Here is a 22,358-nt window from a genome sequence, read left to right as displayed (position 1 = left end):
ATCAACCCGATTCCGAGTCTGGGAAGGGATTGCTGATCTTGTTTCCAGCTTTGTGTTTGAGTCCTCCTTGGTGACTATGCTGACCTCAAACTAATCCGACCACAACCAAGGAAGAACAATGATCAGGTTGCGGAAATCCCAGTGTTGAACATCGAGCAGTCGGCAGGTTGACACTTGCACTATAAAACCTGCAGACCGTTCTTATCTCATGAAATACCTTGTGTTACAATTCTTCCTCAAGGCCACTGATTTAATCGCAACTGCTCTTTGAACAAACCACTACAATGACGACCCTTCAAACCGTTCTGACTTCTTTTGTCTCCGTCAATGGACTGAGGATCGCCTATAGGCGATTTGGAGCGGGCAGTCCATTGCCTTTGGTCTATGTCAACCATCTCCGTGGTAGCATGGATACGCTCGATCCGCTTCTGTTCAATAGCATTGCCAAAGCCCGCGAAGTCATTGTCTACGACAGTGCTGGCATCGGACACAGCGAGGGAACTGTGCCGGATTCCATTCCCGAGATGGCCGAGGTACTTGTCAACCTGCTCGCCACGCTTGATATTCCAAAGGCCGACCTCATCGGCTTTTCCATGGGCGGTGGCATTGTACAGCATATTGGATATTCGTACCCTCAACTTGTCAACAAACTGATCCTGGCCGGCACTCAACCTGGAATTGGTGAAGGTGTGACTTTGCCTCCGCGGGAGGTACTGGAAAGTGCTGGAGCAAACATAGAGCAGCCACCAACCGAGGATGATATGATGTATCTTTTCTTCAACTCCTCCGAGACCAGCCTCGCCCTCGGCCATGCATGGTGGAAGCGAATCCACGAGCGAAATGTTGAAGGTGAACCCCGGAAGGCATATCTTACCGGAACCGGGACTCAGTCGCAGCTTGCTGCGATTTTCAAATACACCACTGATACTCGCAACTTCGATCGATTGGCAGAAATCAAGGCCCCGGTTCTTGTCACCAACGGCCATACGGACATTATGTCGCCCACTGCAAACAGTTTCATGTTGCAGCAGAAGATTCCCAATGCCCAGCTGCATCTTTACGCTGACGCAGGACACGGGCATCTCTTCCAGGTGCCAGAGCTTTACGGGAAGCAGATTGAGCTGTTCTTGAATAACTGAGTCTATTAGTCTTGTTCAGTTCCACTATTGTATTGCCTCGGTTCATGACTCAACAGCAGTTGTCTACATGTCGAGGATCGAGGACATAGGTCGTATAGGATGGTGCCAGTCAACCGTCGAGAATCTCGAAGGAACCAGTTGGTGCTAGGATTTGCAGCTAGATTACTTCAGTATCCGAAATGTATCATTTGCTTGGTCATACTGAAATTGAACAATATCAGCTCTTCTAGAATGATACTCCATCGCAATTTGCTCTTGAATATTCCTCAATCCGCAATATCAGAGGTGAGGTTACGAAGACTGGTCAGTAAAATTGAGCAGCAAGCTCCCTGGTCCTAAGTCAAACTAATATAGCATGGTAACACATAGAGAGATTACATCCTTGACTCTCTATTTATCTGGTAGTTATTGGTTGCAGCTTTACTTCCGAACTTCTTCCTCAAGCTTCGGACTACAGATTCTAACGCCACGGACGATTACATTGATAACAGTAAGAGCACCATCATTGGAATTCAGATCGGTTCATTTTTACTTGTATAAGTGTTCTGTATCCATCGCTTCCAGGGTCAAAGAAGAACGGACACTTCAAGGTGGTTGGGTAGTTCAAAGCCGCCCCACGCGACTAGACATGATCGATAACTATATTACCTTGTTTTTGATGACAGCTCAGTTTGGATTTTACTTCAGCATAGCGAAATATTATTAACACCTCGAATGGGGCTTAAGAGCCCTCAGTATCAAAGGTTTAAAAGATGGAACTCAGATGCTTCGATCTATGTTTCAGATTCTGCGCATAGAAAAGTATACTACAATGCTTTTAACAATCGTGGCCTTATAAATAGCCATTTCGTTGATTGTGTTTGAGATGAATTAAACCTAGGGGCAATGATATTTTAGCTCTGTTTGTCTCCTTGGAGTATTGAGAATGTTAAAGATAACTGAATGCATGGACAATGAGATGGAGGAAAAGCGCGAAAAGAAGGAGAACATTTATGTCGCCAGAATGTATCTGTGAATGTACACTTCAAGTAAGCAACATAAATGAACTTGAATCACAGGGAAGGACGACAAAAGAACGCACGAAAAATATATTGCTCTCAAAAATGCAGAAAAGAGCGGGACCGATTATTTTACCTTCTGACGATCCTGTTCAGCCTTCTCCGCGTCACGAATCTTGTTCGTAATATCCGGCATGTGAGCGACAGGAGGGAGCAACGTATCCTATGTGCGTGTCTAAAGTTAGAAAATAGAATGGGATGGCTGCCATGAGTTGACGGGAAAACTCCTACCCATACAGTCGACCAGCCAAATGCTGAAGCCAGCCAAGTCATCAAAGCCCCTCCCCCTGACCAAAGATGCTTCTTTGGGCTTGATCGAATTGCGTTGTTGACCACGACCTCGGCATATGAATTGACATCCATAGCATTTTTAGCCACCTCAGTTCCATCCAATGCTGACTCAATCACATCCTTTGCAGGGTAATAGAAAGAGTTCTTGGGTAGACGTGGTGCACTTGGAAGATTGTCGAAGAACTTGGTCCTAATTGCACCAGTAGTGATGAGGATTGCGCGGACTCCCCAAGGAGAGAACTCGATACGCATCTGATCGGTCATGATGGCAACTGCAGCTTTGCTTGCATTGTAATAACCTTGCCATGGAAATGGCATTTTGCCAAGCACTGACCCAATGTTGACAATCGTTCCTTTGGAAGCAATCAAAAGTGGCGCGAACGCTTGAGTTATGGTAACGACAGCAAAGACGTTAACATCAAACATGTTCTTGGCGATTGAGACATCCGAATCCAATAAGGGCATGCTATAACCTATTGAAGGGTCAGTGGCTTTTCACAAGTAAACTGCTTTGAAGCCATGAGACTACCTGCGCCTGAGTTGTTGACCAGGAAGTCCAAATATCCCCCCCGTCGCAGCCTTCACGGTTGACACTGCTTGCTTGATTGACTCTTCGTCAGTAACATCTAGTTGTACAATATCGAGACCCATGTCCTTGAGATGTTGGACTTTGGCGGTGTTCCGAGCGCTGGCAAAAACCCGAAACCCCTTCTTGTGGAAGGTCTTTGCAAGAGCGTCACCTATCCCACCTTCACTGCAACCTGTAATGAGAACTGTCTTCTGACCCATGTTTGTGATGAACGATCTGGAGCGCAGCTTTAAAGTTTGGCGCAAAGCCAGGTACTTGGGATACAAGCGAGATATAACTAAATAACATTCACGCAGTACCTATCCAACCTTGTGCCAAGGTCAACTGTCCCGAGGTCGGGTTGATGACGAGACATTCCCGATTCGATTGTCTTACCCGCAAGCTAATATAACAACTTCGAAGGTTGGAACTCGGGACCGTAGTTCCTCCAACGGGACACCAGTTAATTATTACAGTCCCAGCGGTACTCATCCTTTTTGCAAAGCGAATATACCACAATTCTCGACGATCCATAGACTTAGGCTCAAATCCCGGCGAGTGAAAGCATGAGAAAAAATTAATCTGGACCATTCTGCAACACCTGGGCACTGATTAGCGATCACCGATGTCCCGGAATTATTGCAACTGTTCGAGGCGCCCAGCAAGTCAAACATTACTACAAGCCAGCTATGCACCAGGGCTGTATGATCGGGTGCGATGAAAAAGGTCGCTGAGAGACAGAGTCAAAGACCATCGCTTGTGACCTAGAATTCAGCACTTCTAACAGGTACTTCTTCAATTTCACTTTTCGCGATATGGGCGGTTTTCTATATACAGTACGATCCGGCGACAGATACAAACAGTACCTGTGGACGTAATATGAAGCCTTACAGTATTTTGTATTTTGTTTTTATTTTTACACGTGTGTATCTATACAAGACTCAGAGCGATTGCGGTCGTGCATATAGATTAACTAAATTCACACAATAGTCGAAATGTGCAGGGCCTCCTCCACATCATTGCGTTGGAACCCAGGTGTGCGGCCTAGGCAAACTCCTCTGCTTGTCAACGCTACCAATGTCAGAATACTGTAATCATTACGGACCAGGGACGGACTTACTTGATATGAAACGTGAGACATTAATATTGGTCTGCACTTTCGAGCATCTTGTTGGCTCGCCAGCTGACGCAACCAAGAGCACATTCTTATCTTGAAGATATCCCTTCAGATCTTGCAAGTCAAACCAATCACCTTCTAGCTGCTTTCGTAAATCTGCCGTGACGAGTGATATGGGGTCCTCCACGGTTCCCCATCTCTGGTAATGAGGGACAGATGCACCCGTGCACCCGTCGGGATAATGGGTCCCCGCGCCCCCCAACCTGAACAGGGGGACTTCCTCCCATCCATCCAGCGGCTTTTTGCTTGCGTGAGCATATAATTCCGCTTTAAAGTAGGATGCCAGGCGTTCGCGTCTCATAATACTAAAAATGATCCCAAAGGGCCTTTGGAGCTGATCCAAGCCGATTGACGAATTGCACAGGGCGAGATGCCCCTGGTAGAGAGCTGCTAGAAGCAGCCTTTCAATGAATCCGGATACCTCTAAAATCGAGATTTCTGATGAAGTGACGGTACATGGCATGATAGTACTGTTAGGGTGATAAAATCCAAAGCCATCCATGGGCAGGTGGAGGGGGATGTCGCGTGCCGGGTGGTTGACTGTGGGTCCTTTCAAGGCTGGTGGTGAGTCAATTATCTTATTAGAGTTAACAGGGACCACTATCCCGTCTTCTAGGCTTGCCCCCGATGCCATGGAAAGGAAGATCTTCATCGTGTCACGTAGATTCGCTGTCAGGGCAGTATGTGACCTAAGTACTCCACTTTGAACCAGCTGCGCGCTAAATGACAGCATAGCAGAGCTCATTTTCTCCATTGAGGTCTCCAAAAGGGAGATGTGGCTTTTCAGGTCTTCAACTGTGGCTTGCTGTCGTGAACGATATGCACGTTGTGCCATGCGAATTTGCTTGCGACGACGCTGTCACCCGGGTGGGTCGGTTAGAACGCTCAAACATTAGTGGAGGTCGACTGATACCATACGAACCTCTCCAGGATTTTCCTCGCTATCACCAGCTGCTTGGGAGGCTCCGCAGCTCTTCGCTGGTGTGGCCTTCTTTGGTCCATCTCGCTGGCGTTTTTGTGGCCGTGGTGTCGTCGGTTTGGAGCCGTGTGTTTGGTTTGTGTTCGTCCGGTTCAAGTCAAATGCGAGCTCAGGGGCGAAGTCGTCAGAATTTGGCGATGGCGTATTACTTTGAGCATTTCGTGATTTATATGATTCGGGCAGGGGATAGGAGCAGGCTGAGAGCAATGAGTTGATGTCAGAGGTCGCCGACTCCTGTAATAATGGGTGGCTGGATTCGGATAACGACGTGCTTGGATGGAAATCTTCCCAATTAAAGATAGGCAGATCGCTAGCTATGGGCAGTGGTACTTGTTGGTCCATGGCGTGACGAATATGGTCACGGATAAGATCAAAGCGAAGTCAAGCGAAGTCAAACGAAAGTCTACCCGCCAGAGGAAAAGACTGACTGTAATGTTCTCCGACCAGCGCTACCTGATCTCAACCAAGTAATAGGATTTCATTAGACAGTCTGTTTCAAGATAAGTAGTATGGAGGCTAATTCGACCCTGGAAGAAGGACAACAGATGTCCACGGGTAAGTAAATTGCCCCGTGGGGCATAGTTAAACCTTGGCTCGGCATGATCACTCATCATTCCGTTTGGTGACGCAACGGATAAATAGTTAGTTAACTAGTTACAGGAGAGCCTACATGCTTACTAATAATGAGTCTCGAGACCATCTATTAGGGCAAATTTGGCTGGCAGAAACACTGAAAGGACACAAAAATTGTGCAGATTGTATACTCTTGACTTGACACCTTGGAAGACAAGGAGCTCAAAAATGAGGACGAGTACTATCAGTCAATGAACCAGTGACTACTGCACAATCAAACAAGGATGGTTATGGCTTGAATCTGTAGATCTTTTCCACCGCACCGTCGATCTCTTTGCACGCTGAAGTCTCCGCAAATACCAGCCTTTTCCATATGTGCTGTTCATTCGATAGTTTTCTATAAACTCTAATTTTCCTACATTTTACGTCGGCTGTTGTATCTCGCCGGTTACTGAAAGTGAGTTCCCCTCTCGTGCAAATATCATTTTCAAGTCATTTTTCATGGGTCAAGTTGTTAAGATATCAGAAAAATAATAGGAAGTAGCAGGAAATATATCGAAAAGTCCCATGGGTCAATTCACGTTTTACCTATTAATACCTGGACGAAATCTATGCTTCAAGCAATATTGATAGTAGCTTGACGCTCAGAATCAATAGGTCTTTCAAAGACAGATCGTCTGCGATATTCTGCAGACAATCTGGCTCCGTGCTCCACCAGATACTCAAATTCCCAGGCTTTTCTAAGTAAATTGCAGTGATTAAAGCCTGGCTGTGATATTCAGCTTCTGTCCCGTATTTTATAAGGAGCTCAATTAGAAAGTGGCTCTCATCTCTCCGAAGAGCATAATGGATTGATGATTTCACCCGTTCTTCTCTTTCAGATGATTTGAATTTCGATGGTGAAGCCTTTCCATTCGGGTCTGCTCCATTATCCAATTGAAGCCGGGCGGCACTTATTGATCGTGGAGCCCAAAGCGCACCATGCAGAGGTGGATGACTCTCTGCAGATATCTGGAAATTGACATCCGCTCCCTGTGACAGAAGGTATCATATGCGGTCTTCATCGCCGTGTTCTGCAGCGTATCTTAACATCCAGTAGAGGTCCAATCCGGGATTTGGTTTTCCGTAAGGGTATTGGCGAAGTGGTTCGAAAGGATAGGCCTCAACCTCCTGATGGCCTTTTGATGCGGCTTGCGCAAGTGGATATCTTCCCTCTTTGTCGTGTGATGGTTGCTTTGCGCCCTGGAATATGAGTTTTCGAGTCAGATCTAAATGACCTTCGCGAGCTGCGAGAGTAAGGGGCGTTAAACCAACCCGGTCACGATAATTAATATCGGCTCCTAAATCGAGGAGATATCCCACGATTCTTGTATGCCCCTGAGCTGCTGCATAGGATATTGGATGCTTTTTCATCTCCGCTCTTTGACGTGTAGTTCGGAAGCGTGTTCGATGTCGTTGTACTGTCTAGGCGAAGTACTGAGATTCCCATTGAACATTTGCTCCAGCATCAATAATATATTGCAAAGTGGATTCAGACCCTTGAGCCGAAGCCCAGCATAATGCAGAGGTATTGTGAATATTGCGTTGATAAAGGAGGTTGCTCAGTATCTTCCAAAGACAAGAATGACATTGAAGAAGATGATTCAGATCAGAGCATTCTAAAGCTTTCCCAATCTGTATCAGAAGTTCGGGGGGTAATTTGAGAATAGACATGAATAAATAGAAGTCTTCGTGGACGTTGAGATTGGCATTGCCTGCGCAGTCGGGTATATAATCGTCTACGTTCTTTTCCAGCTAGCATTCGCCCAAGTGGACATGGTGACAAGCGGCAATTATCCCCAGCTCTACCCAGCTTCGACGTATAGCACGTTACCTGCACAGCTGCCCGAAGATACGGTTGTATTTGCTCTCTGTGATTCAGTCCTTTATCCCAATGCTGCCCGCATCGCACGCCAATTCACCGAGTATATCTATTCCTACACTTCCGGGCGCACGAAACTCCTTCAGGGACCACAGAGGATTACCAAAATGCGGAAAAATCCACGAACAGACTCTGGAATGATACCAAAGCTAGACGCATTGAAGATTTGCGCAAGAAAGCACGCACAACGAATAACGAGGAAAGCTTCCTTCCCCATGTACGGACAGTGATCATCGATATGACGCGCGTCACCCACATCGACACAAGTGGAATGCAGGCTCTGGCAGATACCAGATCCATGCTCAAGGAGTGGGCCGGCGCGGATGCTGAACTGGTCTTTGTGGGGCTGAATGAACGAGTGAGGGAGCGATTCCAAAGGGCCGAGAAGAGCTTCGTATCTTCGAAGAATGATAGTAGCCCTAGAGATCAAGGCTACATTGTTTTTGACGTTCTGCAGACGGCACTATATAACACCCATGCGTCGGAGGAGAGTAGCACTGATGTGGCTAAGAATGACTCGTCACCGGAGTCAAATTGCGCATCAGATATTCAGATATCTTGAATGTGCTTCAGCACGTGGCCTATAGCCTAATATTGAATGAAGGAATCCACTATAGTCATGTAAATGTAGATGTAGATGTAAATGTAGCTGTAGCTGTAGTTGGCAGCCTGCGATGACGCTGGATCAGAATTAGCTAATCGGGCTCGGCCCCGTAAACAGCGGAAGTCCGACTTCCCCCCCAATGATGGAACCCCCCAAGTCGCTCCACCTTCAACTCCTCAGCAGCCATCATGTCCGCCAAAAAGATCGAGCAATATGAGATTGAGCGATATTGGGAAATCTTCGCATCGCTTTCGAATGGTCAGGCCCACCTGAATAGCTCCCAGGCTGCCTCCGTGCTGCGCAACAGTCGCCTGCGTGATGACCAGCTCGAGAAGGTCTGGGATATCGCAGATGTGGACGGTGATGGAGAGCTTGATTTCGAGGAATTCTGTGTCGCAATGCGCCTGGTATTCGACCTCGTCAATGGCGTGCGTATCCCCTGCCCCTCCCCCTCCTCTACCACCCCGCCCACCCGTCTGAGAACCCTCAAGTGTTGACATGGCATTGCCTCGAACAGGAACTACAAGAAGTCCCCGCCGTTCTGCCAGACTGGCTTGTGCCGGAGTCAAAATCACACCTTGTACACGCGACACGAGCATTGAGCGGCCGCCCCGAGCAATTCGAACGGATAGAGGATGAGGATGACAGCCTGGGCCTCAAGGATGGCTTCGAGTGGTACATGAAGCCGGCCGACAAGGCCAAATACGAGGAAATCTATAGCGCCAATCGCAACCCCCGTGGCCAAACTACGTGTCAGTAGACAACTTACCCGGTACATGGTGATCACACTCGCTAACGCTAAAACTTGCGGTACTACAGTCGAATCCCTACAACCCCTATATGACTCCCTCGAAGTCCCAGACACCGATATCCGCTCCGCATGGAACCTCGTTAACCCCTCCGTCGCGCCCGCCATTAACAAAGACGCCACCCTTGCCTTCTTGCACATCCTAAACTACCGACACGAGGGGTTCCGAATCCCACGTGCCATCCCCGCATCCCTCCGCGCCTCGTTTGAGAACAACCAGATCGACTACCAGGTTGACAACGCGCCAGCCCAACGTTGGGGCACGGAAGGCAATGTCGAGACAACAAGTGGTCGCAAGGCCAAGTTTGGAGACTCATATCTCAGCCGACTGGGAGTGGGCGGCAAGGGTTCATACCAGCCGAAGGGTACGGATTTCAGCGAAACCGTCCAGGATGAGGAGTGGGAGAAGGTCCGGTTGCGCCGGGAGCTGGCTGAGATTGAATCAAAGCTTCAGTCTGCCAGTCAATCCTCTGACAATAGACGCGATCAACCCCGAAACGATGGCCGGCCCAACTGGGTTTTGATCAAGAAGGAAGCTCTCCAGCTGCTGGAATATAAGGAGCGGGAGCTCCGGGAATTGCGTGAGGGTGTTGGACGGTCGCAAGATGGGCAACACCTAGAGCGATCAAGGGAAGATGTCAAGACTGTTGGGGAGCAGGTCGACGGGCTGAAAAGCCACTTGGCTCAGCGCAAAGGAGTTCTTGCCGATCTTCGTCAGCAGGTCGAAGAAGAGAGATCTCGTCGATAAGTGCCCCAAGGCTAATAGCCTGAGGCCATTTTCTTCGTGCGGGTATCTTGATCTGGGTTGTATAGGCTGCATCTTTCGTCTCCTTTCGTTTACAGCCACATTGCTGGCAAGGAGCTACAGGCGCTGAATGGATTATTGTTTCACCTGGCGAGCGAAGACTACATTAGTTAAGTAATAGTAGAACAACAAGCCTCTTATAATTTCAGGCAAACAAGAAAATCTTCAGTAGATTCGTACATGAACCCAAAATTAGGACCCTGCGTTAAAATATACCGGCAACATCCGACCCCCCGAGTCAGACGTAAGTAGACCCTGTCAGATTGTAGAAGGGAAAGATCCAATATTATGGCTTGTTGGGAATGATGAATGTTATAAAAAACAAAAAAACAAAAACAAAAACAAAAAAAGGATGAGGTGGACGCACCGCCAAAAAATGCAAGCGACGAGGTTCGAGCTCGCTAGAACAAATGTTCATTGCCAGTGGATATTTAAAGAAAGACTTCTTAGGATATTGTACAAGATTGCATTGCTTCTAGATTCAAGGCAAGCAGAGCCTATGAGATCGCCTAAACAATCAACAACAAAAAGCAAAAGGACAAGAATAATTATCCTCCCAGATCTAGGATCAACGCCAAACCATAAGACCAACAAGGTCGAGTAAAACACTTCACATTACAGCCGCAAGACTCAAGACATCAGAGACTCTTCACCACCACGCTTTGTCTCCACAGCCACAAAGGCATGACCAGTCTTATCAAGACCCTTCTCAGCACGGGAATAAGCCTCTTCGCTCCGATCTGTCAAGATAGCGAGTTCTTCATCCGAAAGAATCGACTGATCATTAAGCTCGAAGCGCTCGAATTCATCTTCTCCAAGAGCCTGGCGCAAGTCTTCGAGCTCTTGGGCATTGGCACTCGTGTCCAGCAATGAGCGAAACTTGCCCTTTTGAATCACAAGTCGCTCGAGCCGGCGCTTGGAGTCTGCCTTTTCAAGTAGAGTTTGTTCTACCGTTCCTTTTGTCGCGAGTCGGTACACGATCACGGGCTTCTTTTGACCGATGCGGTGGGCGCGGTCCTGGGCTTGCAGATCTTGTTGCGGGTTCCAGTCTGAATCGAAGAGAATCACCGTGTCGGCAGCAGTCAGGTTGATACCTTGTCCACCGGCGCGGGTGCTGAGGAGGAAGATTTTGTGGCTATTGTCTGTGTTAAATAATTTAATTTGGGCTTGGCGTTCGGATTGAGCCATGGCTCCATCAATGCGACAGCATGGCCAAGACCGGAGTTGGGTAGACCATTCTTCAATGATACTCAGCTGGGTCTTGAATTGAGAAAATATTAGGATCTTGTGTCCCCTCTTCAAGAGATGGGGGACAAGTCGGTCCAAGAGAAGCATCTTCCCGGAAGCCGACACGAGAGACTCGTCGACATCGGACGTTTCATCTGTCCAAGGCCAGTAGAAATTGTGCGGGGAATTGCAAGCCAAACGGGCCTGCAGGACAGGGTTTTGCATCTTTTTCTGGGCAATTTCCTTTTCTGTGGGAATTGTCAGTTTCAATACTAGTCATTTGAGATGGGGCTATACGCACTAGCGAGCTTAATTGTCTCAGCTCTTTCAATCTCCTCGAGCTCGGTATCACTTGGTTCAGCTTCCTCTTCCTCGACTTCGATTCCCTTGTCAAGCATACGCAGCTTCGCATCGAACTCCCGGTCGCCCATTTCTTTGTAACTTTGAGGACCGCGGCGACGGCGACTAGAGCTGGTGCTGACACTGGCACTCGCGCTAGGAGTGGAAGCTCCACTTGATCGGATACTCTTGTTGGGTGTTTCGGACTCGCTGCTTTCCCGCCGTCGCTTTCGGCTTGACGAGCGGGAGAGAGTTGGGTTCTTGGCTGTCAAACGCTCCAGAGCCTTTGTTTCAAGGTACTGTCGGCCTGTGCCACTGAGGATCTCTCTGTAAAGTTCTTTTTGCTCGGATGTAAGAGGAGCGTACAAAATGTACTCGCGCTTCTTTGGCAGATCGGTTTCGACATCTGTCTTGACTCGCCGCAGAAGGAAAGGCTTCAAAATTGAATGCATTGTTGTCACAAGATTGCGCTTCCGGCGTTCGAGGAGCTCTGCTTTGCCGCTATCATCGAGTACGGATGAAAAGTCGAACCAGCTTTCGAAGCTATTTAAATCATCAAAGACTTCCGGTAGGAGGAAGTGCAATAGTGACCAAAGCTCAGAGATATTATTCTGCAGCGGCGTTCCCGTAATCAATAGGCGGTTGGCAGATCGATAGGCCATAAGCTCTTTGATAAGACGGCAATTCATATTTTTCAGGCGATGCCCCTCGTCCTATATCTCCAATTAGCAACTTTGGCAGCCTGTAAATTTTAAGAGTCAAACCATACCACAACGATGTACCTCCATTGGTACTGCCCGAGGAATTTACGATCATTCATACAAATCTCATAAGAGGTGCAAATAACGGGGAAGTCCATATCTCCTTGGTTGCGCATTTTCATATGCTTGGTGCGGAGTGCTTCTCGCTCGGCTTTGGATCCATGATATAGGACCGTCTTGATCTTCGGACACCACCTCTTGAACTCATCTACCCAGTTACTCACTGTGCTGAGCGGGGCAGCGATCAAGAAGGGCCCGGAGACATTATTCTCCTTCAGGAAAGCAATCATTGAGATGGCTTGGATTGTCTTTCCCAGTCCCATTTCGTCGGCCAGAATACCGGAGAGACCGTTCATCCATAGGGTCTTCAGCCACTCAAGGCCCTCTAGCTGATATGTGCGCATCTTGCCACCCGTGATCAGCGCCGGTTGTTGGGTCGCAACGAGTTCTTGCTCGCCGATGGCAGTGGGCTTTGACTCGTATTCATCAGCTGCATTCTCCAGCACCTCCTGCACGGTGGGATTGTCTTCCTTGACCTCCACCTCGGCCTTTTTAAAGTAGTTCGAGATAGTGCCACCACCACTCTTCCTTGTTGTGCGGCCTTTCTTCTGTGAGGGTGCATCGTTCGCTGTTGGAGCCTCTTCTGAAACTGCAGCTCCTGACTTTCGATTTCTTGTGCCGCGTCGATTGGTATTTGTGGTTGCGGGTGCCGCTGCAGGCTTGTCTTTCTCGTCGGCGGCAGATTGCTGGCGTTTCGTAGCTCGCTGTCGAGCCTCTTCTTGCTGCTTTTTCATCTTCTCCGACATAAGTGCGACAAATAACTTTACAAAACACTCGGTTAGATACTGGTGGCAAGTGGTCATGCTGGATAGCCCTTCGGCGGCTTACCGAGCTACTCTGCAACAAGTGCATCAGGCCCTTAGCCTTGGTATCCATGCCTTCGATATCTTCATCCTTCTTCTCTGTCGATTGATCCTGTCCACCAGTTCCCTCGCTGTCTGAAACAGGTTTCGTCTCTCCATTTGTGAGTTCGGTCATTGGGGACGAAGGCAAGGTAGACTCTGGCTGCATGGTGCCAGCACGGGAATCAGTCGGGGTGGCGGTCGGAGATCCGGTCGTCGCCATTGCTGCTGTGATTTTTGAAAGAGCTGGAGGTTAAGGATACAGTGCTCTCAAGAGATCATAGGTTGAAGGTGTGGTAGGACGTCATTCCCAGGGATGAGAATTCTTGTCCAAATCAGGATTTCACCGGTTCGACGAGTGGACAAACTCCAAGGATATGAAATAGAGGTCTTGCAGGTTTGGTGATAACACGCGATTGAAAGGCTTGAGTGTCTTCGAGTCTTTCGGCAAAATCGCAAGTAGAGAGCCTCGATCTCGGCGGCACTGAAGGGGTGCTTGGCGCGTGTGCGACGCGGATTTTCGCGTTGGCGCACAGACCAGCCACTTTAGATCAGCGATGCGATAACAACGTCATTTAAGGTAACCCGCTATGGTATGGTATGAATGAAAGTCTTTAGTATCTGATAACTTTTAATTCATACAACTAGAATAACTCAAACAGTATCAGTACATGAATTCTTCTCACAACTGCAGTTTCGACTTTTCGGCATAAATGACTTCGAAATTTATCGGCCCTTCCCACATCGTCGGAATATGCTTCTCCTCATACATACTGCTGTTCTCACGATTTCAATCAAACCCTGCGTTCCATCCGACCAGCATCTGATCCTGCCCCGCGTATGGATTGAGAATCGTGTCATTGGGAAAGTAACCGCTCGGTAAGTAGGGCACCATCCAGTCGGTTTCGACAGGGGGGATAGGACCCAAAAAAGGTCTCGTCCAGACCGGGGAGGTTATGCATGAATTCGGCAGATAAAACATCCTGGGAACCGCCATACAATATCTCGTCTATGAACCCCTGGGGAGTGCTTGGAGAACCATATGTCCCCGAAGTCTCGTATTCCATTAGCCAGGCTAGGTTTCTCATTTTCTGTTGCTCTGACTCCAGTCTGGCCTCTTCGATCTGTCGTTTGTATCGGGACTGTGACACAGAGGGATGGACTTCATTGAAAGACCAACACCCACCCAGAGAACGCGTTACCGGTTCATAGGACACATGAGCAGACTTGTGCGTTCCTTTCGGTGGCTTAGATGGGGTTTCGTCCTCTTTACCAGGCAATGGTACATGGGGCTGATAGAAGTGAGCCTTCTGGATCTCTTTTGCTCCCGCCAAATTCACTCTTCTCTTGAACGACAGGTCAAGGGGGTTGTACAATGTCCGATCACGGAAGCCAAGCGACAGTCGTGCTTCTTGCCTTGGCCCAACTCGTATTCGAGTAAATTCGGAACCATCTAAAGGCGATGACATCTCCCTTCGAACATGCTCCCGAACTTTTTCACGTGCGTCCTGAAATTCATCGCGCAGGTAGAATGGAGTATGCTCTTTCCAAGACGCAAACGGGTAACAATCGCCCTTAAAGGTATCTCGAGGGTTTATTGTGCAGTAGGAGCCGCTCTTGAAATACATGTTTTCGGCAGAAGAGGGTATCTCATCAAACGAGGGGCCGGGTGCACAGTCTCGAATCGGTCCCTGGGGGTTGATGAAGCTGCATGCCGGTATGGTCCAATCCTCCTTCCATTGGAAAATCTCTCGTGTGCCGTGATTTTCGGTACGGGGAATAGCGGCTAGTTGGACAAGAGGGCTATCCCACTGGCCGGCAAGGTTCTCATTGAGATAATGGTTGCGGAGGAACTGCCTAGCTGCCAGTATATCATCAGCTCGGCAGAATTCGAGTTCTGGTTTAGCCATCGCAGTAAGCGAATTTTGGAAGTCCCGAGAGATTCTGTTAAGAACGAACTGATGGGGCACAGGGCTTTGCTTCAGAATGCTTTGATCCATGTTCATAAGATGGGCCAGTTGCTTTTCCCGCATGGCGGCCAGGGCTCGATCCTCCCGAGAAATTTGCTGGTCCCGCGTGTTCAGATAATGTGACAGTTTGCTCCGATCTTCTTTGCCCAGGCCGAGTTTTATGCAGGAATTCTCCCAGTTGTAGTGCTTGAGGAGGCCAGAGATGATTTGCAGTTGTATGGCTGGATTGAGGTCGCTCCAGGTTGGATTGACAATCTATTCAAACAAAGTCAGCATCCGCAGCAATGCGTCGGCGACCTAAGGGTTTTGAGGAAGACGGATGTTTAACTTACTTTCCGTCCAAGGGCTTCTTGATCATCTAGAGGCTCACCGTCGCTGTCAGAAATGCTCAGGTTGTCGGCCACATCAATTGCTTTTGTTTGTCCCTCAATTGCACCAATTTCGGCCATATTGCTTCTGTGAATGAGGTTGGACTCACAGTTGCTCATAGACCAGTCAATACCGGATGAGTACTGGCCTTCCTCGGGTCTGCTCTGGGAGATCTTTTGCCTTTTGGGCCACGGCTCAGGGAAATCCGCAGGGGCCAATGTGGGATCGAATTCGATTATTTCCGGTTTGCGTGTGATCTTGACCCTGCGAAGCGATGGATGTAGGCTTTCTGACACTGGATTTGTTGGATCGGCCGATAACGATTGCCCTCGTGCCAAATGCATTGACATTAATAGGGCCGAAGTTGGTGTCTCGGTCGCGCATTCACCATACCTCGCTGGGGCACGTATGGTGCAACGCAGTTGCCTGTCACTGTTCATGGTAGGCAAAGCATGTATTAGAGAGAGAAGGCCTCCAGAAATGTGAATGCTACACCCTGATGCAGTGGGACACTCTTGCTGTGGCGGGGGTTGAAACTGACAAAAAGTCAGTAATGACAGTCCGATGTCTTCTGGCGGCCCCTGAAAAAGCACAGCTTCCTTGAACAAGGCAGAAATACACCGAGTGGGCTTGTACAAGAGTGAGAGGGGAGCGGAGGGGAGGATTTGGCAGTAGTATGCGGAAAGGGAAAGATAATGCGATGAAGCAAGTTCGGAAAATGATGAGATGCCGAAAAAAGATGCGAATGTGAGCTCTTTTTAAATGTCACAAGGTCCCTGTAGGGAGAAATAATACAGGCTACAGGGACTCAGAGTAAGTTGACTTGAGAGAAGAGAGATGTGAGGAGAGATGACAACAGAAAGACTGAGCAGAAGTGACGCGGGTCGAGTGAGGCCGTGTTGGCAGTGACGGGTACCTAGTCTGGCCTTAACCCGGCCCTCGAGACAGGTCAAAACAACCAGGTTTGAGAAAACAATTGATTTTAAATGTCTGGAAAATAACAGAGTTAAATTTCTGAGAGATTCGGCTACTCTGAGTTTGTACGTAAAGTAGTCAGTCGGTATTCAACTGTAATTCAGGATGGGCTGCGGATGCACATCTACTTCTCAGGAAATAGTTCATAAATCAGGACCGGGATACGTAGTAAAAAGAAACAAGAAAATCGAGCTGGGTATTTCCGTAAAGAGCAAACGGACAAATACTAGCCAAAATGTGTTGAAGTAAAAGACCTTTGAATAACAAAAACCGAAAGAAAGAAACTGACTCCATTTTCCGGTTTAGTATCCAGATGCGAGGGCCGAAGAAGGTTCTAAGACGATTTCCACCAGACAACATATAAAATCAGGTCCGTTGTGACTCCGAGCCTCTATAGGGAGACAGTAATGCGGTAAATATCTAGGCCACACGGTCCTGGAAAGGTGCCATCGGTTTGCGATCCAAGAGTGAGCCAACATCATCGTCAATATCCATCTCATAACCAGCCTTTTGGGTATCTTCAAATTGTCGATCTGCGAAACTCCGCTTCTTCGCAAGCATGATAGGGGGTATAGGTGGAGGAGCGAGGGTCGCGGCCCCTGTTTGGATATTCGCGCGTCGGGATCTTTCGACATCGCGCTTGGCAGCAAGGATGGACTCAAAAGAAAGGAGAATTCGGGTCATAGCATCATCAATCGAGATGCAAAAGCGCCGCTGTTGTAGCATCCGTGTTGCAGGCACTGTGTCCATGTTGAGCATGGCCATAATGTACGCAATCACGACGCTAGCGGATCGTTCATTTCCAGACTCGCAGAAGACGAGAACTTTCCGCATTCGAGACGGGTCATCTCTTAGGCTTGGAATCGCGGTTGAAGGCACGTCCGCGCCCGCGAGATGGTCGTTTATGCGGCGGATCGCCCTCGGAAACGTGGATATGAGCTCTTGATTGTCAAGGACATCAATGGTATCGGCCAGGATGCCAAGTTCTGCTGCGGCCTTGTCGCCAGAGACAAGCCGTGCGTGGGCGGAATGAGTATTCCGAATGGCGAGGAGAAGTGTGAATCCATGTTCTTGGAGGGATTCCCGATCGCGCAAGCAGGAAGAAGGGCCAAGGGCCAGAAAAGGAAATATGAATTGAGCCTCGCGGCGCATGTCATAGCTCCACTGTGAGAACTTGAAGCGACGCGTGAATCCATCAAGTTTAGCGAGAGAGAAGAATCCAGAACAGATAAAATCACCTTCCGCAAAATGGTGAGTGCTGGGATCGAAGAGTTTGGGGTCAACCACAACGACATCAGTGCCATCATCCTCATCGAAGTCAATTGCCGCTGTCAAACCGAATGTGCCGGTTGATGTATTTGGCCCGGCAAACTTTGGCGAAGTGTTATAATCTTGAGTGCGAACATAATGCGCCTGCCCACTCATGGACATGGGCATCTCGTTGGATACAGGCATGTCGAGAGAATTGCCGTGGAAATTGCCGTGGAAGGAAGATCAGAGAAAGAAGCAGACTGGGGCAGAGAAAGAATAGAAGATAGTGAAGATAGTGAAGGTACTGAGAGAGGCTCACGTGCACGGTCTCTATAGAGTGAAACGAAGAAGGAGCGATCCGTCAAAGCACCGTGCCATTGCCTGCCGAATTTGGCGCGGTTGTGCTGCCTAAGGCTCGATCGGGAGCTTCTACACAGAGTCTAGCAATACACTCCTTTCTTAACCCTGGTCGATGAGTCCTCGATGACAGTGCGAAGGAAGGCCTTGGCGGGCAGCGAGTAGAGGTTGGATTTAGGTCGGAGCTTACTAAGTCACGTAGATCTCGGCGTCATCCATGATCCACTCCAAGTCCAGCATCTGAAATCTATGGTGGTATCATTATTTTCCTCGCCTTCGAATGAGTGTTTTAATTGAAATTGCTTTATATCCCTTGGGAGCTTGACACCAATGATGAGTGATGAGGTTAAGGTGGTGAGGGACAATTTTGGATCCTCACTAACTACGGGTTTTCAGCCTCATAGGACTGGGGAGAGAGAGGAATTCGACTACAACTACAAAATGAACGCAGGCAGCACTGTAAGAGAGCTTTGCCTCTAGACTTATTCAAGTTTGTAGTAGTATGCAAGGGTAAAACTTGAGTCCTCATTAGTAAGTACTAGTATCTACTACTACCTCCGAGTCCGGGGCTGTTGTTGCAGCGTGGACCATCTTACCACTTGCCAGTGGTCACCTAAGGTAGTAGACCTCAGGACTTGGTACTACTAGTATAAAGGCCATTCAAGCCCTTACTGCCAGTGGTGTGCAAGCTCCCGAGGTCTGCCGTGTAATTTATTAGCGCGAAAATACTAGTAGTAGTATTGAATCACCTGCAGGTGGTGTATTGATAGGATCAAAGCGCTGGCTACCCTGCGTGGAAATGAACGACTATTTCAGTGAATCAAATTAAGCCCTGCGATGTGGAAGTATATCGCGGATATGTATTACGATGTCTTATACTCAACAACCAGTTTAGATGGTAGTAATTTATGCGTCTGTATATCATCCCTAGGGCTTAGAGCACAAATAGCTGCCCGTCGAGCCCCAGCCCAAGATCAGGATAAACAGAAGTGATACCCTAGTAGGTACGACCCGAATAATATGATTAAATTATTCCAAATGACTCCAGTAGCACAAAGCCGGAGCGAAGTAAACGCCCCTCCCAGATACTAGTACCGCCTGACTGCCCGGAGTAGCACGGATAGCATACTCATTCCAAATCAAAATCCGGCTGTGCAGAGCCTCGTTCACCAAGTGAAAACAGAGCCTCGACTCATCCTGCCACAGTCATCTTTTACGATGACCCGATCACCAACCGTCCGAGCACAAGCGGAGACCAAATCCAGCACCGAGGCGTTTACCGTATTCGGAATATACACCACTCGTCATCGCAAGGCATCATAATCTTAGCTTGAGCTCTAGCTTGAGCTCGAGCTTTGGCCCCGACCCCAACGCCCCATCTCCGCTCAAGGTTTCCCTCACGATGACAGGCGGACAGGCGGACAGGCGGACAGGCGGACATCTCATTAAACCCGCGAAGATGCCGCGCCTTGGCCCCGTCAAGATGACTCGAGTTTGTCAGCGAGGGCCACCGGCTACCGTTCGTGAGTCATTCGTATTCCGAGGTTGCCGGGTAGTAGCCTCGTGGGATTGGAGACTAGCTATGAGGCAAAATCCGGGAGGAAGGCTAGATGCTAGTCGTAGGGGCTAGGTGCCCGGGCGGCGGTCGGAGATAGATGGGTCCGTTATATGTACGGACCTAAGAATGGGGGCCGGATGCCTGAAGTTGGCTGCCTGGATTCCACATGTTCTTTAGCGGGGCCGGGGCGTTCTGGTGAGCCTGATTTTGCCTGATGATGCTCGAAGTATACGATACGAGTCGTCCAAAGTATAGAAAAAAAATTGACAGAAATTTCTGAGGTGGGAGACCAAGTTTAATTTATCAACTAGATAATGTATCATTTGGAGAGTGGAGTGTGGAGAGGAGATTGAAATCGATCAAGAGCTAATTGTCCAATATACGACGGGGTTTCATTGAGAGATGGGATATTATAGTGAACAGAAAGGTCGTTCAAAGACCTCGCTCGGTAAATAGATGAGAAAAGAGGTGTTGAGAATTGAAAATCATATCATAAAGCAAAACACTGAATGGTACACCGGGGTATAGTATGAGGCCACCCAAAACTAGCAACCTCCACTGGAAAAACTGGGATCAAGCTCAAATAAAACGCCATAGTGCCATATCGACTTGCTGGTAGAATCAAATGCAAGCCCTCGCAGACGAGCCCAGATGCAGGGAATGGAGGCGCAAAAATAAAGGGGGAAGAAGCAAGTATCCAAGAAAAATATTTTCTTGCTTCGGTGAACGCCCACGGAATGCGACTGAAAAAGAAAAAAAAAAGAATAAGGAAAACACATTAAGGGGAGACAGCACTGCCACCAGAACTAAACCTGTGGAGCGGCAGCCTGGGGAACGGGAGAAATCGCCTGTGAGAGTGTTTGAGACTCGGGCTCGGGCGCGGGGGCGGGGGGCTGGGCGAGTGTCTGTTGCAGGCTAAGCACGATGCGCTCAAGGTCCAGGAGGCGTTGATCCTTTTCTTGATTTTCGCGGCGCAGTCGCTTCACCTCATTGTGTAGATCGAGACTGGCTTCGTCGGTTTCCGGCAGGTCTCCATTGGGAGATTCATGCCTGCGCTTAACACCGGCAGCCGGGAGGGAGTTGGACCTGATTCCTTCAAGCTCATTGGCACGGTCCCATGGGCTCTCAAGCATGATGGCGGGTCCATCGTCAGTGTGCATGTGGCGGCGGCGGAGATGTTCTCGAAGATTCTCCTGGCGTGTGAATCCATTCCCAGTGCTGCGGTTACAATCGCCGTACGGGCACATCAATGGCTTCTTGGCGTCGGTGTTCTTTTTGTGGACTTCACGCTGGTGGCGAAGGAGGCCGCCGGAGTAGGTGAAGCCTTGAATCTTGTCACAGCCGGGTTCAAAGCATTTGTAAGGGCGATCATGTTTATCCATATGTTTGCTGGTGTCGGGGTTAGCGAATGTACGGTCGCGAGGAGAGAGGGGATTTGTCATTGTACTTACTTCCATTCGCAAGGACGACGGAATGTCGGAGGCGCCTCCTGACAATCAATATGGTCGCAGAAGATCTGGCCTTCTGAGTTCTTGGGGGGATCACGAGCGCGTCGGACGGAGAGGCGAGGGCGCGTCCCTTCGACGTATCCGGCAATAGAAGTGGGGGGTTGTTCGTTCATTCTGGCAATTGAGGACAGGCCTTCTTGAGCGTGGGCCGAGGCAAGGACCGAGGCAGTAGTCGCACTGTGCGGAGCTTCACTTCGCGGACTAGGGTAGTCAGAGCCGTCTATTCCCATATCCAAATCGCGGACTCCACACTCAGATCGGAGGGGGAGTAGATAAAGTGATGAATACCGGCAAGACGCGTCAACCGATGACTCAGGAGAAATCACAGAGAGAATGGAAAGGATCGAAGTCGTCAGATAGGATCGGCGAAGTAAAACCCTTAGATCGGAGAGGGGAATGGGTTCAAATAAAGAAGGCGATAGAACGGGGATCTTGATGGGGGAGCTAGTTTGGAGAGTGATGGAAGTGCCAAATTTTTCAGGTAGCAAGAAAGGGGTGCCTTAATGCCCTATTTATACCTTTTATGCCTGGGTTGACCGCTTGCAGGGGTGGATCCGCTGTGGCGGAAGGTGGCGCGCTTCTGATGTGGCGCGGAGTTGCCGATAAAGCTGAGAATGTATGTAGGGTAGGGCCAAGGTAATATGCACAAGCAGATTCTTCAGTCTGAACTAGGAGCTAAACTTGAAAATCTCAGATCTACGCGCAGGTGGGATGTGTTGTTCCTTTTTATTCCCCCACCCATCTCCCTCATCCACCTCTCGGCCTGAACGAAGTGTGGCAAGAATGAAGTGCCATGACTCATAAATGGCGGCTTAGCCAGACGGGATTTTGGGCTAACACCGCAGAACAGGCCAACGGCCAACAGGGACAGTCAGGCAGCCATTTCCCGGTCAAAACCTGTCTGTTGATTGCCACACGCGCCTGACAAATCTGCAGAGTGGAATGCTCGGGAATCGGTGAAGTGAACAAGGCGTGGCGGTGTATGCAGGTATTATACACGTGACCGGCAGGCGATCAGGCATCCAAAAATTAAGCGCGCTGTTCACAGTCCACCTGCACTGCACAGTAAGGGTTGGGCACACTGAGAGTTAGGCTCCTATGAATTCAAAATGAACCCACCAGTCTATCACAGAAAGCTTGCGAATCTCAAGGCTATGCAATCTAAACATAGTGTTCAAGATGCAATGTTTCGTAGATTCTTTTGCTGCGCAGTGGATG

General features: G+C 48.9%; 9 protein-coding genes across 9 annotated transcripts; 3 read left to right on the top strand and 6 right to left on the bottom strand.

Annotated features, from left to right (window-relative positions):
* Window positions 1–284: 284 nt before the first annotated feature.
* Window positions 285–1,139, top strand: N7481_009449 (alpha/beta fold hydrolase; the record flags this gene model as incomplete). Its single annotated transcript, XM_057268668.1, has 1 exon — window positions 285–1,139. One exon carries the CDS (start codon window positions 285–287, stop codon window positions 1,137–1,139), a length of 855 nt encoding a protein of 284 aa, XP_057119345.1.
* Window positions 1,140–2,264: 1,125 nt separating this feature from the next.
* N7481_009448 (uncharacterized protein) lies at window positions 2,265–3,277 on the bottom strand (the record flags this gene model as incomplete). The annotated part of the gene is made up of 3 exons (XM_057268667.1): window positions 2,265–2,360; window positions 2,429–2,954; window positions 3,018–3,277. The coding sequence occupies 3 exons, from the start codon at window positions 3,275–3,277 to the stop codon at window positions 2,265–2,267; spliced, it is 882 nt and encodes a 293-aa protein (XP_057119344.1).
* A 758-nt stretch (window positions 3,278–4,035) lies between these two features.
* Window positions 4,036–5,554, bottom strand: N7481_009447 (bZIP transcription factor; the record flags this gene model as incomplete). Its single annotated transcript, XM_057268666.1, has 3 exons — window positions 4,036–4,127; window positions 4,177–5,089; window positions 5,156–5,554. 3 exons carry the CDS (start codon window positions 5,552–5,554, stop codon window positions 4,036–4,038), a joined length of 1,404 nt encoding a protein of 467 aa, XP_057119343.1.
* A 2,164-nt stretch (window positions 5,555–7,718) lies between these two features.
* On the top strand, window positions 7,719–8,268 carry N7481_009446 (sodium-independent anion transporter; the record flags this gene model as incomplete). Its single annotated transcript, XM_057268665.1, has 2 exons — window positions 7,719–7,749; window positions 7,802–8,268. 2 exons carry the CDS (start codon window positions 7,719–7,721, stop codon window positions 8,266–8,268), a joined length of 498 nt encoding a protein of 165 aa, XP_057119342.1.
* A 230-nt stretch (window positions 8,269–8,498) lies between these two features.
* Window positions 8,499–9,866, top strand: end3 (cytoskeletal adaptor protein SagA; the record flags this gene model as incomplete). The annotated part of the gene is made up of 3 exons (XM_057268664.1): window positions 8,499–8,738; window positions 8,828–9,062; window positions 9,130–9,866. 3 exons carry the CDS (start codon window positions 8,499–8,501, stop codon window positions 9,864–9,866), a joined length of 1,212 nt encoding a protein of 403 aa, XP_057119341.1.
* Window positions 9,867–10,553: 687 nt separating this feature from the next.
* On the bottom strand, window positions 10,554–13,375 carry N7481_009444 (putative SNF2 family helicase/ATPase PasG; the record flags this gene model as incomplete). The annotated part of the gene is made up of 4 exons (XM_057268663.1): window positions 10,554–11,398; window positions 11,452–12,202; window positions 12,259–13,071; window positions 13,139–13,375. 4 exons carry the CDS (start codon window positions 13,373–13,375, stop codon window positions 10,554–10,556), a joined length of 2,646 nt encoding a protein of 881 aa, XP_057119340.1.
* A 634-nt stretch (window positions 13,376–14,009) lies between these two features.
* On the bottom strand, window positions 14,010–15,931 carry N7481_009443 (uncharacterized protein; the record flags this gene model as incomplete). Its single annotated transcript, XM_057268662.1, has 2 exons — window positions 14,010–15,377; window positions 15,455–15,931. The coding sequence occupies 2 exons, from the start codon at window positions 15,929–15,931 to the stop codon at window positions 14,010–14,012; spliced, it is 1,845 nt and encodes a 614-aa protein (XP_057119339.1).
* Window positions 15,932–16,886: 955 nt separating this feature from the next.
* Window positions 16,887–17,921, bottom strand: N7481_009442 (dual specificity protein phosphatase family protein; the record flags this gene model as incomplete). Its single annotated transcript, XM_057268661.1, has 1 exon — window positions 16,887–17,921. One exon carries the CDS (start codon window positions 17,919–17,921, stop codon window positions 16,887–16,889), a length of 1,035 nt encoding a protein of 344 aa, XP_057119338.1.
* Window positions 17,922–20,438: 2,517 nt separating this feature from the next.
* On the bottom strand, window positions 20,439–21,370 carry N7481_009441 (putative C2H2 transcription factor; the record flags this gene model as incomplete). The annotated part of the gene is made up of 2 exons (XM_057268660.1): window positions 20,439–21,021; window positions 21,084–21,370. The coding sequence occupies 2 exons, from the start codon at window positions 21,368–21,370 to the stop codon at window positions 20,439–20,441; spliced, it is 870 nt and encodes a 289-aa protein (XP_057119337.1).
* Between the last annotated feature and the right edge of the window lie 988 nt (window positions 21,371–22,358).

This window comes from Penicillium waksmanii (genome assembly GCF_028829765.1).
Source record: "Penicillium waksmanii strain IBT 27052 chromosome Unknown utg000008l:1.0-5622682.0:1.0-5626561.0, whole genome shotgun sequence".
NCBI lineage: Eukaryota > Fungi > Ascomycota > Eurotiomycetes > Eurotiales > Aspergillaceae > Penicillium > Penicillium waksmanii.
The sequence above is the reverse complement of the archived record's forward strand: the minus strand, read 5'-3'. Positions and strand labels throughout refer to the sequence as shown.